This window comes from Protopterus annectens, chromosome 2.part1 (assembly GCF_019279795.1).
Source record: "Protopterus annectens isolate FY-2018-M chromosome 2.part1, PAN1.0, whole genome shotgun sequence".
Lineage (NCBI taxonomy): Eukaryota > Metazoa > Chordata > Ceratodontiformes > Protopteridae > Protopterus > Protopterus annectens.
Genome location: NC_056729.1, coordinates 1,965,838,776 through 1,965,857,685, shown reverse-complemented (window position 1 = coordinate 1,965,857,685; position 18,910 = coordinate 1,965,838,776). Strand labels below are relative to the sequence as shown.

Sequence of the window (18,910 nt, the reverse complement as noted above, 5' to 3'; positions counted from 1 at the left end):
AGGACAGGACCCTGTGGGACGCCACTTGTGACCGGTTTCGAGTCTGACATGGCTCCAGCAACTCTCACTCTGTGGGTTCTGTCTTTGAGCCAGTTTGCGACCCATCTTGTGACATAGGGGTTTATATTTAAGCTGGATAGCTTATCTATGATGCCCGAGTGGGGTATTGTGTCAAATGACTTTGCAAGGTCCAGATAGGCTGTGTGGACTACCTTCCCTTCATCTATGGCTTTGGTGACTGTTTCAAAGAAGTCAACCAGGTTCAAAAGGCAGGATCTGACAAAGCCGAACTGGGTAGGATCTAGTGTCTGTAGGTCCCCAATGTCTTTGTTTGAGCTCCATGATGATCCTCTCCATAGCCTTGCAGACTAAGCTAGTCAGGCTTATGGGGCGATAGTTTCCAGGGTCAGTAGAGGCTCCACCTTTGTGGAGTGGGACCACTGTTGCTGTACGCCATTCTGTGGGCACATATCCTGTAGTGAGGCTGAGATTGTATAGCTGTTTTATTTGAGGGATTAGTTCCTCTTGTAGTTCATGTAGGATGCAACCTGGGACGCCATCTGGTCCCATGGAAGCAGTGTTTTTTGCTTTGGAGAGGGCAGCCTTCACCTGAGCATCTGAGATGTTTGGGATGCAGCCCTCTGCCAGGATAGATACTTGCTCTTTTGTGGGGGGGTGGAGAAGTTTGCACTGAACCTGTCTGCCAGGATATTGGCGATGTCTGTGGGTTCAGTGTATTTTTTGTCGTTTAGAATCAACTCAGAACAAGTCTGGGAGTTGCATCCCAGGTTTCTAACATAACTGAAAAAGCCTTATGATTGTCTTTGGTGTCCTGTGCAATTTTTCTCTCGAAGCTGGCCTTGGAGGATTTTATGAGGGATCGTAATTTTTTGCTAGTACTGATCAGAGATGCCTTCCCTATTAGGGATTTTGCTCTATCATGTAGTAGCTTCCTCCTTCTGTTGTACAGTTTATTTATGGCAGGGGTCCACCAGACTGGACACCTGCCTTTGGATGATTGGGTCTTGGTTTTGTTTGGGATAGCATGATCCATGCATTCCTGGAGATGTCCATAGAATGCATTTATATAGGATTCTGCAGTTTGGGCTGTAGTTTCCACTGGCCCTGGGGCCTTGAAGGATTCCACTTCAGTTTTGAGAAGTGAGAAGTTCGCTTTTGAGAAGTTTTTCACTGTGGTTTTCTGGGCTGGGGTGGGGTCGGGATGTGGACATCCAGTGAAATTAATTTATGGTCTGATCTTACCAATGAGGGATATACTTCTGGTGTGGAGCATAGAGTCCCCATGTTGGTAATGATCAGGTCTAGTATGTTGTCCCCTCTTGTGGGAGTGGTGACTAGTTGTTCCATAGCATTTGAGTTTATAATTTCCAGGAATCTTTGGGCTAAGGTGCTGGGGCTTGAGTAGTGCTTCCAGTCAATGTTTGGGTAGTTGAAGTCACCCAATATAATGGTGTTCAGAGAGATCTTCATGTTCTCCAATGTTTTCAGGAAAGCCGAATGGGATTCCTGACTTTGAGAGGGTGGTCTGCAGGATGCTATAAACTGAAAAGCAGTCTTGCCCACTGTTAGTTGCACATGGATGGTCTCCGATACTTCGTGCAATGCCACTAACCTGGAGGTGTGGATATCCTTGATAAATATAGAAACTCCCCCTCCTTTTGTGGTTCGGTCCGGGTTTTGGGGCCGAAAAGCATGATATGAGGTATAGCCTGGTAGTGCTGGGGTGCTCTCTGGAGCCTTGAACCAGGTTTCTTTCACTGCACAGATATCGATGCTCTCCATACTGAGGAGAGCTTCGAGTGCGTGCATCTTGAGGTTAAGACTTCTGGCGTTTAGCAGCATTACCCTTAGTTTCTTGTTCCTTGTGCAGTCTATGGGGGTGGGTTTGACTTTTGAGCCTTGCCTAAAAAAGGCACTATGGGGGTGGCAAGAGCCTTTGCCAATATCCGAAAGCCCAGTGGTGACAGGTGCAAGCCGTCCCTAGCGAAGCAACGTGGCTTGTCGAGCATGTCATCCCAGGCTGACAGACACTGGATCCCCTTTGAATGACACCAACATTTTAGCCAATTGTTAAAATCGATCATTTTGTCTTTGTACTGTGGCATCATTCTAGGTGAGGGTAAGATGCTGCTCAAGGTCAGGGTCATACCAGCGTGGGCTATATGATCAGAGAGCTCCTCCATGTCTCTTTTCATGTAGTCCAGGGAGGTACGTCTCAGGTCATTCACACCAGCATGTACAATGACTGAGTGACCTGAGTGCTTGCGTTATGTGTCGGATCCTAGCACCCGACAGGCAGCTCACCGTGACCTTCTCTTTATTCAGCCTGGTGAGCGGGACGTCAGTGTGTCTGACAATACAGTCACCTATAACAAAGAGTATCAGGTGTGTTATTCAGCCTTAAGGGCTGTGGCTGCTTGGCACACTGACTTTGTGGGTTATGTGTTGTGTGTGTTTTGTTTTGAGATAGCGTTTGCTTGGATGTCTGCTTTGGAGGTCTCTGTTGCTTAGGTAGATTTTTATTTAGAGCCTCCAAGTATGTTTTCGTGTATTTATGTGTTTGGTTCGCTGATGTGGTGGGACTATGTGATACTGGAATTGTGTTGTGTGAGGTTACCTTCTCCTCCTGACTGGTTACTCCAGTTTTGAGATGAGAGCTCAGCCTCCAGTTTGGCTAAATAGTTGCATCTCTCACATATATTTGAACCTGTTTGGAGGAGGAGAGGGTTGTCCGTGTACATGAGACAGTTGTAACATTGCCTCAAAATTCCCAGATTCACCAGCTGGACTGGAGAGGAAACCATTGACTGACCTTTGGACATGCTAGAGTAATAGGGAAACTGAATTTAAGACGGACCAATAGAGGACAGGGTAATCGTAGAGAGTATAAGAGTAAGTAGTGCTTATGGTTTAATAGTGCTAACTTGTAGGATTACTTAATTGGACCAGTGAAGGGCCTTAGAATGAGAATATGGTGTTTAAATTGAGAGATAGAGCAGTTCTAAGGGAAAAAGTGAAGAGCAGACGTTGTGGAGCCAGGAATAGTTTAAACCCAATTAGGCGGTGCCCGCTGTTGCTATGCACAAAAATGCGCAAAGAGGGTTTTAAGAGAGGAAGATGAAGGAGTTTTGGAATTGACCCAAAATGGCCAATAAAACTACAGTTTCAAGTCAGTAACCACTCCCACAGGGGCAGGCAGGCTGCTCAATGTTTTTCACTGCCACTGATCAACCCAAGCAAAAAATGGCCTCACAGAAACTTACAAACAGTTCAAGAACAGCAAGCCTGTAACTGAACTTTTTTAAATCTCAGAAAAGTGGGAAAAAGCAAGATTTTTTTTTTTTTCAGAGATAGCAGAGGTTAACAAGTATCAGCAAGTTATAACAGTGCAGTAAATTACCCCAGACAAGAGTGCTAGGCCAAAGACCGATAAAATGCAAGTTTTGAGAAAAAAAAGATTTTAAAAATAAGTGCAAACAGGAAATTCAGTAAACAGCTCTAGGTTGTGCTCTAAATACAGTTACTAATGCAGAAATCAAATTTAACAAGCCAGAAAATGCTCAAAATAGGCGGCTATGCAGAAAAACTTAGCAAATAAACAGAGGAAAAATACTTAGTCTCAAAAGTGGCTCCTTTCTTCTCTCAGTGTTTTCTCCTCTTGGTGGGTGCTTCACCAACAGCCAACAAGCCTGAAAAGACGCCAAAACCACGAGGCAACCAGGTTTTAAGAGAGGAAGATGAAGGAGTTTTGGAATTGACCCAGAATAGCCAATAAAACTACAGTTTCAAGTCAGTAACCACTCCCACAGGGCAGGCAGGCTGCTCAATGTTTTCACTGCCACTGATCAACAGAGAGACTTTCCTTTAGCCCAAGCAAAAAATGGCCTCACAGAAACTTACAAACAGTTCAAGAACAGCAAGCCTGTAACTGAACTTTTTTAAATCTCAGAAAAGTGGGAAAAAAGCAAGATTTTTTTGTTTTGTTTTTTCAGAGATAGCAGAGGTTAACAAGTATCAGCAAGTTATAACAGTGCAGTAAATGACCCCACACAAGAGTGCTAGGCCAAAGACAGATAAAATGCAAGTTTTGAGAAAAAAACGATTTTAAAAATAAGTGCAAACAGGAAATTCAGTAAACAGCTCTAGGTTGTGCTCTAAATACAGTTACTAATGCAGAAATCAAATTTAACAAGCCAGAAAATGCTCAAAATAGGCGGCTATGCAGAAAAACTTAGCAAATAAACAGAGGAAAAATACTTGGTCTCAAAAGTGACTCCTTTCTTCTCTCAGCGTTTTCTCCTCTTGTTGGGTGCTTCACCAACAGCCAACAAGCCTGATGACCTGGCGTCATGGAAGAAGGGACAGCAACCAAAGCAGGACCCAAGACTTTGTTAATCAGGCCGACTGAGGGCAACCTGCAAACAGATTGCCCAAATGTAATGACACCAACAGTAACATCTACATTTATGGTAAGTGTACACGACTGTACTTTCCTAGATTTCTAAGGCCATTTCCATTTGCTATTCTTTTCATAGCAGGCAGCTTTCTGCTCTGTGTGTGCTCATTATACCAGGGTAGTGGCCTCCCTTGTTGTTTTCTTTTTCAGTTTCTGGATACTCAATCCATTTTAGAAGCTGCTACTTGCTGTTCTGTTCACACCTTTACCAAACATTACAAATTGGATATTATTTCCAGGGCCAGGGTGGGCTTTGCCTGGGCCATCCTTCATGGGTTTTTTGGAGTGCTTTTCAGTGGCCTCCTCCCATTCTTTCTATCAGCTGTTGCATTTTCCAAAGAGTAAAAAATACTGCAACAGTGATATAGATGGGCACAGTGCCGTTGTGTAGGATCTTACCATAACAGTAGATGTCCTACTTTTCACTTTTGCAGTATTCTCTCCCTCCTTCCTACCCCCTTGTTGCTTCCTGTGGATGTTCATCTTGCATACAGCTGCAGTCATAACAGATGGGTTCTCCTGCCGTCAGGCGGGTCCTCGGACGGCCGAATTCCAAAGTCTTGGTCTGGCGTCGGTTGTCGTCGCTTCTTCCCTGACATCAGTGCAACAGGGGTATAAAAGAACCAGCCAACGCCATTTTCTTCAGTCTTTCTTGCCACGCGGTGCCCGAAGCAGAAGCAGTTCGCAAGTGCCGGTCGGCCAGCTCCTGAAATTACGAAAATTTTGCAACCGAAGTCTTCTTGAAAGCTAAGTACCCCGTTAGGGAAACTTTTCTTGCCTCAGACCAATGTCAGACAAAGTTAATAATTGTATTTCATGTGGGAAGCAAATACCACATAAGGATTTCCATTCCCTCTGTATTCCTTGTTTAGGCCCAGACCACGACGTCTCGGTCTGTCGTTTTTGTGCTACATTCAACAAACGCACCATTAAGCGTCGGGCGGAGTTCGCCCAGCATTATTTTGGCAAAAACTTTAACTATATTATGTCGTCGGATACTCCGACTCCAGTTTTGTCTAAAAAGCGCAAAGATAAGGACCGACACACGAGGTCCGCGGCCTCTACCGATACCACGCCAAAGCCGACAACACGTGGTCCGGTTCTCAGCGAGGCACCTACGCAGCCCCTGACTACCTGACGATGCTTCCTTGGTGGTGTCTCCTGTGCCCGAGGTCGCAGGCTCCTCGGCCCACACCCTGACTACAGATACCGAAGCCACTCTTGGCGGTGAATCTCAAAATGTGGACAGGTCTACCTCCTCTCAAGGTGTCTTCAGACCTTCCTCTTCTTTTTCCATCAAGGCTTTCAAGAAGTCTAAAGCAGCCATGCATCCCAAGAGACAAGCTACACATGGCCCATCTCCAGGCCCCATGCCTAAAAAACAGATGCTTAAAATGGCTGAGGATTTAATTACTCTTATCAGGGGTTCTCAACCCCCCCCCCCCCCCAGACAAAAGGCCCAGAGTGGAGGAAGAATCCCCCTCCTCTGATCAGGGCTCCATTATATCAGAGCTCTCTGATGAACAGGAACATTCTTACTCCCCTTTTGAAGACTCTTATGCAGAGGAGTCCATTCCCTCTGTATCCCCCCCAGAGGATTACTCATTTGGGGAAACTTTGCATACCTTAAGGGAACACTTCCACTGGGAAGGCCAAGATTATTCTGATTCCAAGAAAAGGCTTAGGGAATTTCTCTTGCTACCTCAGCACAGGCCTCTGGCTATACCTCCTGTCTTGGACATACTAGATGATGTGTACTCGGAAGCCTGCCTTAACCCAGATTCTCTACCTCCAGCCCCAGTCAAGCCTGACAGGTACTACAGGGTTCCTGACTCACACCAATTTCTATACAAAAGCCATGCGGCTGACCCAGAAACTATCTCACAGGGCCCCAAGGGAATTAAGGCCTCCACTGCTAAAAATCCATTACCTTCCGAGAGAGATTCCAGATCCTTAGAAAGGTGGGGAAAAAAGGTATATACCTCGGCCACCTTAACCATGAGGGCTTTAAACTGTCAGTTCCTTATGCTAAAGTACCAACAGTTTTTGTTATCACAATTGAGAAGTAAAATGTCACAACCTGAACAACCAGACTTGAAGGAGTTGCAGGATTTGATGCATAGTGGCAGAACAAGTGGGTAAACATACCTTACAATGTGGTTTTGATGCTCTAGAGGCCTCATGTAGAGCTGCTGTTACAGGATCAGTCATACGTGTAGACATGCCTGGCTCAAGGAACAAACCTTAGCAGATCATGTCAAAGCTAAATTACTAGATGCCCCTCTGCAAAAGGATGTATTATTTGGTGCTAATGCTGAGGAGGTATTAAGGAAAATGGAGGAAAAGGCTAAATCAATGCAAACAGTGAAAGATTTTCTACAGGTACAACCCCCACGTTTCAGTAGAAATTGGCCTTCCAAAAATTGGTCCTTTCCAGCCACGGACAGACCCCAAAGAGGTAGATACAGGTGCCTGAGGGGCAGAGGGCAATCCCAATGATCATTTAGAGGCAGACAATGGCAAGCTCCTACACAAAGAGGTGGTGAGGATAACTCGCAAGCATTCAGAAAGCAAGCCTAATGACTTTCCCCTTTGCATGCCAAGCAAGACTCAAATGGCAGCACCCTTAGGCGGAAAACTGGCATTATTTTCAAAAAATTGGCATATTGTCACAAAAGACAAATGGATCCTGGACATTATAAACAGAGGCTACAGATTCCATTTTCACACCCTTCCAAAAATGAGAGGCATGCCAAACCTGCCACACAATCAAAGGGCAGAGCCACAAAGACAAATTTCAGATCTCATAGACATGAAAGCTATTCAAGAGGTACCTACGCACGAACAAGGTCAAGGTTTTTATTCCAGACTATTCCTGGTACCAAGGAAGGGAAAAGATTGGAGACCTATTTTGGACCTATCCATCCTAAACACATTTCTACTCGTACCAAAATTCAAGATGCTCACTCTACAGCAGCTTCTTCCCATGCTGGGCAAGGAGTCTTGGCTGGTAACATTGGACCTGAAGGAGGCATACCTGCATCTCCCAATCAGACAAAATTGCAGAAGATACCTCAGATTTCTTGCAGGTTCAACCCATTATCAATTCTCTGCATTGCCATTTGGCTTATCTACTGTGCCCAGAGTATTCACGAAATGCCTGGCATCAGTAATTGCCTACTGCAGACTTCAAGGGACACAAATATACCCCTATTTGGACGACTGCCTGATCCAAGCGGACAGCAAGCACATTCTTCTGAAACATCTGGCTTATGTAATAATGTTGTTGAATTCTCTGGGATACACAGTCAACAAAAAGAAATCAAGGCTAATACCCTCTCGAAAATAATTTTCCTGGGTGCCAACTTGGACACAAACACCCAGATGGCCTACCTCACGCCAGAGAAGCAGGGGCAACTAACTCAATACTTCAGAACACTAGCAAATTGCACCAGGCTGACTGCAAGGAAAATCCTGCAGGCTCTGGGATTCATGGCATCTTGCATCTTACTAATCCCACGTGCAAAGCTGCATATGAGGAAACTTCAATGGTACCTGAAAAACCTATGGTCTCAACACAGCCACAGTTTAGAAACAATAATACCACTAATTCCATGTCTTCAAAAGGAATTTCTGTGGTGGGCTCAAGCATGCCAAACAAACGCAGGTCTCCCATTCAGCAAGCCTCAAGCAAATCAAGTCATCACAACAGATGCCTCGGACTATGCCTGGGGGGCGCACATGACAGATCGGTGCATTCAGGGCAAATGGTCCCAAAAAGAAAAGCACCTTCACATCAATCAAAAGGAAATGCTAGCAGTAATAAATGCTATTATAGCTTTCAAAGACCTTCTGCAACCAGGTCAACTATTGATAAGGACGGACAACACCACAGTAATGTGGTACATAAACAAACAGGGAGGAACCCATTCATACCCCTATGCAGACTGGCCATGTCACTTTGGAACATGGCCCTGGACTTACAAATCGAACTACAAGCACAGTACTTGCCAGGCAAGGAAAACATGCTGGTGGACAACCTAAACAGAAATATGACAGATCCACACGAATGGAAGTTGCATCCTCAAGTTTTTACAGAGATAATTCAGGCATGGGGAAGGCCAGACATAGATCTGTTTGCCTCCCACAAAAATCACCAATTGACAAAATTCTGCTCAAGGATTTTTCATCCAAAGGCCTGGAGAGTGGACGCTCTCTCTTTCAGTTGGACATCAATGACAGTTTATGCCTTCCCACCTCTTCCTCTGCTGCCCAAAGTTCTATTAAAACCAGAGCAGACAGACCAAAGATGATTCTCATTGCTCCAGACTGGCCAAGACAACACTGGTACCCACTCCTGAGGAGCCTGACACATTCCCCACCATGGACCCTGCCTCTAATGCCTCTTCTTCTGACTCAGCACAGCTTCAAAACTCTTCACAGTCAGCTAAAAACACTCAATCTAGCCGCATGGAAGATTCCTTAGCATCACAACAGACTCTACTCTCCAAGGAGGTGCAGGATGTTATTTTGGAGGCCAGAAGGCCGTCTACTAGAAAAGCTTACTCCGCAAAATGGAAACTGTTTTGTGTCTGGAATGAGAAAAAGGGCCAGGATCCTGGAAAACTGAATTTACCTCAAATATTACAGTATCTAGCTGAGCTGCTAAGCAGTGGACTTTCATTCTCCTCCATCAAAATCCATGCCTCAGCCATTTCTGCAGAATACAACACTGACCCACCCTTATTCTCTCACCCCCTCTTAAGGCAGTTCCTCAGAGGGGCTAAGAATTTAAAACCCCCAAGGAAATGACCAATACCTGCTTGGGATCTCAGTTTCATTCTAGAAAAGCTGACCTTGCCTCATTTTGAGCCAGCTGCCTCATCAAATTTGCAATATTTGTCCTGGAAAACAGCTTTCCTTCTGGCTATTACCTCAGCTCGTAGGGTATCGGAAGTACAAGCTCTCATGGCTGTGCAGCCATTTATCTTCCATCAGGACAGATTTTCCTTACGAACCAACCCGTCCTTTATGCCAAAAGTGGTATCCAGGGTAGCTTTGAATCAGGCTATACACTTACCTACCTTTTATCCTAATCCTCAAAACAAAGGGGAGAGATTACTACATTCATTGGACATCCACAGACAACTGCGTTATTTGGACAGAACAAAGCCTTTCAGAAAATCAGAACAGCTCTTTGTGTCCTATGCTATAGGAGCTCAAGGAAAGCCAATTTCCAAACAGACAGTCTCAAAATGGATAGCCCACTGCATACGCTTTTGCTATTCTTTTCATGGCAAAACTGTACCTACAGGCATCAGATCTCACTCCACAAGGGCCACGGCTACCTCTGCAGCTTTTCTCAGAGGAGTTCCTACCAAAGATATTTTGGAAGCAGCAACTTGGAGTTCTGTGCATACCTTCTCCAAGCACTACCACCTTCCATTATATTCCAAATCTAGAGCGGGCTTTGCCACTGCAGTCTTGCAGGGCATTCCTGCTCCTCCTAGCTCCACCTAGTGCCTACCACCCCTTTCTTAGCTTTGGGATTCTACCCATCTGTTATGACTGCAGCTGTATGCACGATGAACATAGTACAGTTTTGTACCTACCATAAATGTAGATGTTCGAGTGCTAATACAGCTGCAGTCCAGGTTTCCCTCCCTCCTTCCCCTCTTGGGACAGGCCTATTGGCTAACACCTCCTCATGCAACCTGATTGGGGTATTCATTCTTGATGTATTTGCTTGCACTACTGTATTTTGATTATATGGCATTGCTTTATTACACAAATTTATGTATTGCCTTCCTTCTGGGGGCATCTGACATCTGGGGCAAGAAAAACTGAAGAAAATGGCATCTGCTGGTTCTTTTATACCCCTGTCGCACTGACGTCAGGGAAGAAGCGACGACAACCGACGCCGGACCAAGACTTTGGAATTCGGCCGACCGAGGACCCGCCTGACGGCAGGAGAACCCATCTGTTAAGACTGCAGCTGTATTAGCACTCGAACATTTACATTTATGGTAGGTACAAAACTGTACTTTCTCCTTCCAGCTGAGGGGTCCTTTTCATGTCTTTCTCTTCTCCTTCCCTTTCTGGATATACATACAAGCATTTTTTCGTCTGGGGTTGTTCTGGTTCTTCTGGGACACTTCAGTTCTGAGGATTAGGTGTGCCTATGTCATTTAAGTATCTTATGTATGCATATGGGACTGGCATATGACATAATAGTGCCAGGAAAGTGTAAAGGCTTTAGTATGCTGGCCGGACGTTCAGCTATCCTTGGCAAGATATCCCAAGAGTAAAGAATACTGCAGCAGTGAGAAGTAGGATATCTACTATTATGGTACTAACTTATACAGCTGTACTGTACCATATTCCAGAATATCCCACACACACACACAATTTACAGAACAAGCCCCACTGCACCCCACAACCTTAAACTGTATGTACCAATTCTGTGGTCACCTAACCGTGGGGTAAAAGGCATATAGCTTTGCAGATTAGCACATCTGGTGCACCAAAAACAATTACAGCACCATATCATACATATGTGTGCACATGCACTCATACTTAGTTCCACTAAACACAATGCTGTCATTTACACATACCCAACATCACATGCTTACCTTGCACCATCACCCACTACATGTGACAATTCACAATCCATTCATTTCACACCCAGTGATATGCACTTTTGATCATTTCATCCATTCAGTATAGTATTTGATTACCTGACAAACTCGGTGTGTGCATGTATATATTTATGCTGTCTGTATATCTATAGTGATAAATGTAGAAGCGTGGGTGTCTTCTTCACAAGATCAAAAGTTCAAAAAACTGAAAATCAAAATGTTTAAAACTCAAAATATTGAACATGGAATCTGGCCCTTCTCCCCTGTTGTGCATTCTGAGTCTGTTTATGTAATTAACAGGGGTCCCACACACACACATGAGGTATGTGGGAGGGGTTGCCCCTGCATTAAAAATGTTTTTGATGTTTTGAGTTTTCAATACATTGATTTTCAGTATTTTGAACTTTCAATCTTCTGACATAGACATATATGTATATGTAACAAAACCAAAGGTACGACTGGTGAGATAACCAGGAAACCAAAAGAGAAACCAACAGTTTAGCGCTTTCATCCACAATTTTAATATGTGAACTTCTTCAGAAACAAATACACATTAAACCCAGTTCCTTAAATACACAACAATACAGGAAATGACATCAAATTCATTATTAATTATTAATTAATATAAGATATATTCAAATAATGTCAAAATAAAATTCAAAAAAATAAACTCAACCAAATAAATCCAATAAAATGAAAACATAAATATAAAAATGTTTCCTGTAATAAAAATGTTAAAAGGCAAACTACAAACCTATCTATATGTTAAAAAGCACTTTAAATTGATAGACTCATTCAAGCCAGGGAACTTGTCAGCCCCTAACACAAGTTGCCACAATGATTCCTTACACTCCAAAACATTGTTTAAATCCCCACCATACTCACTAGTGTGAATCTTTTCCAACACTGAGAAATCAAATTTCTTAAAATCCCTACAAACTGTTGCATGTTTGGCCAAAGAATTGAACCTGTCTTTGTTTTTTATGGCTAATGGTAAACCTTTTGTGTGTGTCTGTAGATATATATTGGATGGCGCAGTGGTGCAGCGGTTAGCATTGTCACCTCACAGCAAGAGTTTCTCCTGTTCGATTCTCGGCTGGCTGCCTTCTGTGCGGAATCTGCATGTCCTCCCTGTGTTCATGTAGTTTTTCTCCCGCATTATAAAGACATGCGCCTGGAGCATTTCTCCCTGGGGCGCTGCTTAAAATTGGCTCATTCCAAGTTGGACTTTCCCAGTTAACAAATGTTAAATAAATAAGTGTGTGTGTGTGTAATAGATATGCACACACCATTGTATAATGGACAGACATTAACCAGTTTTGACTGTGTGGTAAGACCTAATTGAATTTGTGTAGAAATGCATTGGTGGAAAATGAACACCAATAATAATCACAAGTCATTAATTATATTAAGGCGATTATGATAAGATTCATCATCAGTATGTGTGTGTGTGTATATATATATATATATATATATATATATATATATATATATATGTGTGTGTGTGTGTGTGTGTGTGTGTGTGTGTGTATATATATGTGTAGAGAGAGAGGGAGAGCGAGATTTATAGATATATATAGATATATGTATGTCTGTATGTATATATATGTGCAAACATTTCAGAACATTCTGCATCTCCCAGTTACACTGTCTGTTACAATTTTGTTTCCCTTGAACACCATTGTTGAAGACGCTCATGTCAGGATTCTGTGAATGAATGGATAACACATTTGTTTACTTCATGTCATGCAGTAAATTTATCTCTCTTTGCATACAAATGTTCTGAGGGAATGGAGTTGAGTTATTAAATTTTGGGTTGACCAGGATTGGAATGTATAGTGCCATTAATAAGCAGTAGTGCCACTAAGTAGCACTTAATGCAAGCTTCGCCGACTTATTTTGATGAAGTCATGGCTATGACCCAGGCAGTCTGAATTTGTTTGGTGGCTCAGGTACCGATTGAAGCCTGCATGATTGAGGAGTGAAATTAGAAGGCTTTGCCTGCTAACGTCTCCCCAGGAAGAGGGGTGGCAAAAGTGTGTTTCGGTAAATTCTGCATGGTGAAATTCCATATGAAGGCTGAGGATCTCATAAAGGACGCTGTCTGCGAAGGGTTAGAGCTATTGATTGTCACGTGGAGGAGAGAACATTCATGTCAGCCCATTGCATCTCTTATTCCCTCGATACTTTGAGAATTTCAGAGGAGGATAGTAGGGCTTAATTCAAAAATTAGATCCGTACTACACAAACAGTGACTCTTGCTTCTGGTTCAGCTGATGCTTGCCCCAGGGAATGAATTAGACCCCAAAAAATGAAAGAATGAATTATTTTGGGCAACCATGAGTGATGAGATAGATGGTCAAATGAGGGAACCAGGAGCACAAAAGAAGTAAGCACCACTTGATGTATTTAGGACATAATTCATTGGTATGTTTTTACTGTTGTGTACAGAGTATAACCATGTCTGTACGTCATAACATACAGTTAAATCATTCATGTGATATGATTTCCATTACCCAAGTTCTGAGATTATGCCACAACAAAGTAACATAAAGTACCTGTATTAAAAGTGTGCATCTGCAGAGTCCAGTGTCAGTTTTTATTACTGATGCACCTGCTTACACTTAGTTGGAGGTGCAGGCCCTACCTTTCCCAATTGACATTTCCACGGCAGAAGTTAAGTTATAAAAATGCGTTCCACGGGTAGAAGAGCCCAAATGCTCCACAGTTGCAGAAAAGCTCCATACTGCTGTGAATGGTTTAATTTACTGGGCAACATTTCCCCTGCAGGACATTGCATGATTGATTAATTGGAAGCATGTCTGTCAACCTCAAAGCATTAAAAATCATATTGGTGACCTTAAAAACTATAGCAGCAGGATTGAAAGAGGGACACTTTCTTATTTTTTACAGTACATTTTTACCTGTACTAGACCCTATGTAGTATGTGATAAGGAATCTTTGTATGAGCTGAGTTTATTTATATAATAAGATATGTCCCCGTGTCTGGGTCTGACTTCATGAGGGAAAGTCGATAATCCTTGGACAATCAAGTTTAAATCAGAAGGCCAAAATCGTAGTGCTTTGCCTGAATCAGAGCAGTTGAGAGGTATAAGTGGAAGCTGTTGACCCTGCCTTGTGGACTGTATATCCTCATCCAAATCCTATTTGTAAAAATATGCAGCTAAGAGAAGTGTACAAATTGAAGGGAGTCCACTTAGTGTATAGTATTGTTTAAAACCAAGAGTAAAGGTGCTGTTTGATAGTGTGACAATCGTACAAGCATATTTTTATGTGGGTTAGGAGCAAGATATATGGTTAAAAGAAAATGTTTTTGCATTCAAAAGTATGGTAGCCTTTTTATCTTGACTGGTAGTTTGTATCAGAGCAGTAGTTATTTTTTTAAGAACATTTTGCCTTCTTTGTTGCATTTTAAGCATTGTGTTCATTTGGAGTGTTTCACCTCTTGAGATAAGTAGTTTTACTTCCTGCATTTCATGTATAACCAGTATATCAGAAACTTAAGGAAAGTGTGCTAAAATGTAAAACTTTTCAGAATTTTTATATAGTCATAATACTGCTTTAATCTATGATTGGTGGTATTAAAAAATGAACTGGTACTTTTTAGATTCAAAATGAACTGGATGATTTGTAATGTACAGTCCATGTGAGCTGTAAAACTACTTTGTTCAGGTTTTTACTGTCTACTTTTTAAATGGTTGCACATTCCAACATAACAGCACTACTTTTTCTTCTTTGTAGGCCAATGGGTATAGTTTTATTAACATTGATCACACGCAAGCAGTATCGTTGCTGAAGACGTTTCAAAACACGGTGGACCTAGTCATCTTAAGAGAAGTTCCTGTATAGCAGTTGAGTTTTATCAAGTAAAGAAGAGAAGCCAGCACAATTCCCTGTACAAGACTTACATGTATATAAATAGGAATTCAAATGCTTGTGAAAAATTTTATGGTTAGGAAAAATTGTTATATTTCCAGTCATGTTTCAACTATGTACAGTAAAGAAGTGCAGCAAACTTTGGTAATGGGGCAGAATCACTGTAGATTTCAGGGGGTACTCACCAGGTAAAGGTTGCTGTTAATGTAGCCAACTGGTTGGGGGGGGTTTATAAGACTTCACAGCAATCATGTTATCACTGCTAAGTGAATGCACCCATGTGCTTTTATGTACAGATTGTAGTTTTATTTTTGAATAATTCATATGCATTACCAGGCATTGTATAGGGCAATAGTGAGCCTGAAGTCTAGTCTGTAGACAGATGGCAGAGCTGTCTGTGTCACTGTTGGTCATGCCTTTATTTTTTTATTACTTCTTTTTTACAGTCTAGGACTGAAATCACTCCTGTAGACTACACGAGGGGCTGAAAATAAGGGCCTTGCTATATGTGCACATTTCTATAGATAAATGGAATTATGGTTGGACTACAGTAATCAAGACAGATGCATTTCTTTTTTTGTATGAACGTACAAAAAGGCAAGAATGGAGAACACAGTAATAGCCAAACATTATTATTTGGCCTCTTTTTACCAGATGTGGTTCATTTTATACAAGTTTTGAATGTTGAATTTCAGTACTTTCTATTGAAGTTAGGCATATTTGTCTATTCAAAAGTAACAATGTTAGAATTGTAAACTAGTTTTCTTTTAGAAAGTATGTTGTTGCACTGTAGAAGTCCCTTCCATTTATTTGATGGGTAACATTGGATTGTGTTTTTTAAAATTTATATTTTTCAATGACAAAGATTGATTTATGTTTACAGAATGAAAATAGCTAGTTTTTAGATTATTGCTCCTGAAGCAGGCCATGGATAGTTGAAGGAATGGAGAAAACTCAACTTTCATTTGGCTTTGCTTTGCATTGTTTAAATACACGGCAAAGCTGGGTGTAGGGCTAGTTAACCAAAGTGAATGCTTAAACTGTGGATTAATAATAAAGAACTGCTGATAAATAATTGATAAAGAATACAGTAGGTACTCTGTTTTGAAAAGGTTGCCGTGACCTATATTTAAAGGGCTGATTTTACTTCAAAGTGACCTTTGCAGTTGGTAGAATACTTGTACATCCTTCTGTATTGGGGCCACTTTTAAAAATCTCAAGATCCTTATGATGATAGCAGTCATTAATTCAACCCAGGTGATTTATTTTTCCCTTACTTAGCCTTTCCCTTGGCTGGAGCTTTCTCCCTACAAATCCCATTTGCCTCTGTCTAAAGAGGTTCCTGAGAACTTTTCCTTATCCAGTCTATTCAACTCCCAGTTTTTTGCCAGGGAGCAGAAAATGAAACCAGAAGGTGAGGATTTTCATATCTTTCATATTGTGGATGTTCTTCATCAGTTGTGTTTTTGTGGTTTTACATTTACCGGAGTCATATTTGCGAGTATAGGACAGCATGCTACTTGTCTAGTTTCTTTTCCTCATGCGAAAAGTTTTGCAGTTACCAAATATACTCTGCCTTGAATGTACTGACATCTGTATTGTCTTTTGATACTAGAAGGTTGTTAGGAGACACTACCAGTGGTGGAGTGGGTGTGGCTAACTTCAGTGCATGTTTCAAGAATATGTCCATGGTTAACTTCTGTGCCATTGCCACCTAGCTGTTTTGTATAGCTTTACCGAGTACCGTGGTTTACAGTGACAGCTTACATCAATGTCACACATCTGCTTTTCAGGCTCTTTCCACCATCTTTTGAAGCTGTTTTGGGGCTTCTACCATGTGCTTCTCATAATGCAGAGGGCTACTCGACTTAAAGGTATAACAGATTTGTAAGTAGTCACTGTCAGTTGATTGTCTGGAAGACCTTTGGAACAAATGTCTTTTTCCTTGCCTTTCTCCCTATGTTTTAGTTCCCCTTTTGAGGGATCTTGTAGATTGATATAGCTGTTGTAGGAGAATGCTGCCCTGTAGGTAGACATCAGGTTTATACTTTCATAAGCTTATCAGTTAGTATGTCGTCTTGCATGTGCAATCTGAAATTCAAGCAGGGGAAGAACTGGGGTTTTTGTGCATGTGTGCCCTCAGCCCCTTAGAGTATGTTAACCCTTGAAAATGAGAACTTGAGATTTTTAAGAAAAGTCATACAAAAAGGCAGGGAAAGGAGATTGTTAAAAATGATTCGACCCACTGCAGAGGGACCTGTTGAAGAACAACCAATATGGCGATAAACTCGTATTTGCTACTTCTTGCAGGTGTTGCAAAATGTGAATTTTCTGCTTTGGACTTGTTAAAAGGTTACTAGCTTTTTTTTTGTTTGTTTTTTTTTTTTTTTTTTATTGTATTAGTGACTTAACACAGGCTGCCTTTCTTCATACTTCATTTTTTTACACAAAACTACTGTTTATGTTTGACCAAAATATTATCATTTTTTACATTTTTTCTTTGTGTGTAAACGCATTGTTTTATCACTAGTAGTAACAGATACTGTGTGGTTGCTATGGACCAGAGAAAAGTGCCGTAGAAGACCATGAACTGTTTTTATTGCAAGTTTAAATGGCCTAAGCCTTGCAGTACAGCAATATTCAGTTAAGTAGATTGATATTATTTATCATCATGGATGTTTGTTAATGCTTTCAAATGTCCATGAATAGCATACCCGAAATTCAGCAATAGTTAATTTTTAGTCTGGACTGATATAATATACTAGCCTACCTCTCCAAGAAACTAGGTGTGTTGTCAGTCTGAATTATGTAATTCTATTCATTTTAAAGGGAAAGTAATCCCCTGTAATTTTGAATAAGTGGGACAGCATAATTAAAAATGTAAACTCAAGTTAATGTTGCACTTCTTTTAAATGTGCTATTATTTTAGCACAGAAATATCACTTGATTTATATGTCTCATTTTTATTGACACCCACTGCTTGTCTGATTTAGAACTTTTTTAGTCTAATTTTAATAACATAGGAATGTTTGATGTATTTTGCTAAATTCATAGCTTGTCCTTACTGAAGTTCGGAATACAGAAGTTGAATTGTGGTGTTCTCTTTGATTTAAATTTATATTTTATGATGCCTTTTTTAACAGTCTTGCATACAGAACATTACAGTGTGGATTTGTTACACTGCTACTGTTTAAATGCTTTTTAAACCATATGTCTTTCATGGATAGTGTCAGTGCCAATTATATCCCATTTTTTAATCTTGAATAATCAAGTCTGATAGTTGGAAAAAGTCATAAAGCCAGAACTGACTCTTTAATGATCATGGTCCCTGAATATAGTTATTGGTTAATCCTTGTTACTAATTTCTAATTTCAAAACACTGGACAAAAGGGCTGTCAGCTATTTTCGTACTTTTACTTGTTACATAATGTGAATAAGACCAGGACTTGCAGCATTAATGTTAATAGCTTGTAAAATTTACAGTGTGAACTAGTAAAATAATTTGGTAAGCTTGCAGTCACTAAATATGATAAGCCTGTTGACCTTCTGCTTTGAAGTTTTCACTGCACCATACTTCCTAGTTCACGAAGCTAAGTACATGTATTCCAGCCTTCTTTGGTTTACTGGATCCATTTCATGGGTGGTAGATAATATATATGAACACACAGTCAGCAGAAGTCTCAGGTTTTGTGCACTTTATTTATAGTGACAAGTCAAAACCTAACACAAGTAAAACTGTATTTGAGAACAGAAAAAAAAGTCTTACACTCTCTATACAAGTTTCCACTTTGCTCAAGTCATTCAGATGGTAACTGTGTTAAGAGACAAATGTCTGTTCCAAGCAGGGTTTCTTCTTGCTTAAAAGGCAAATGTTTCTTCCAGGCAATCCTCCCCGTTC

General features: G+C 41.3%; 1 protein-coding gene across 2 annotated transcripts in view; it reads left to right on the top strand.

Annotated features, from left to right (window-relative positions):
* Positions 1-17,954, top strand: part of ERBIN (erbb2 interacting protein) — a 3,184,408-nt gene extending 3,166,454 nt beyond the window's left edge. For both annotated transcript variants that reach the window (XM_044063352.1, XM_044063353.1), the window contains one exon: positions 14,878-17,954. In XM_044063352.1, the coding sequence (XP_043919287.1) occupies positions 14,878-14,985 (108 nt within the window). In that variant the 3' untranslated portion in view covers positions 14,986-17,954. The remainder of the gene's footprint in view (positions 1-14,877) is intronic.
* Positions 17,955-18,910: the final 956 nt, after the last annotated feature.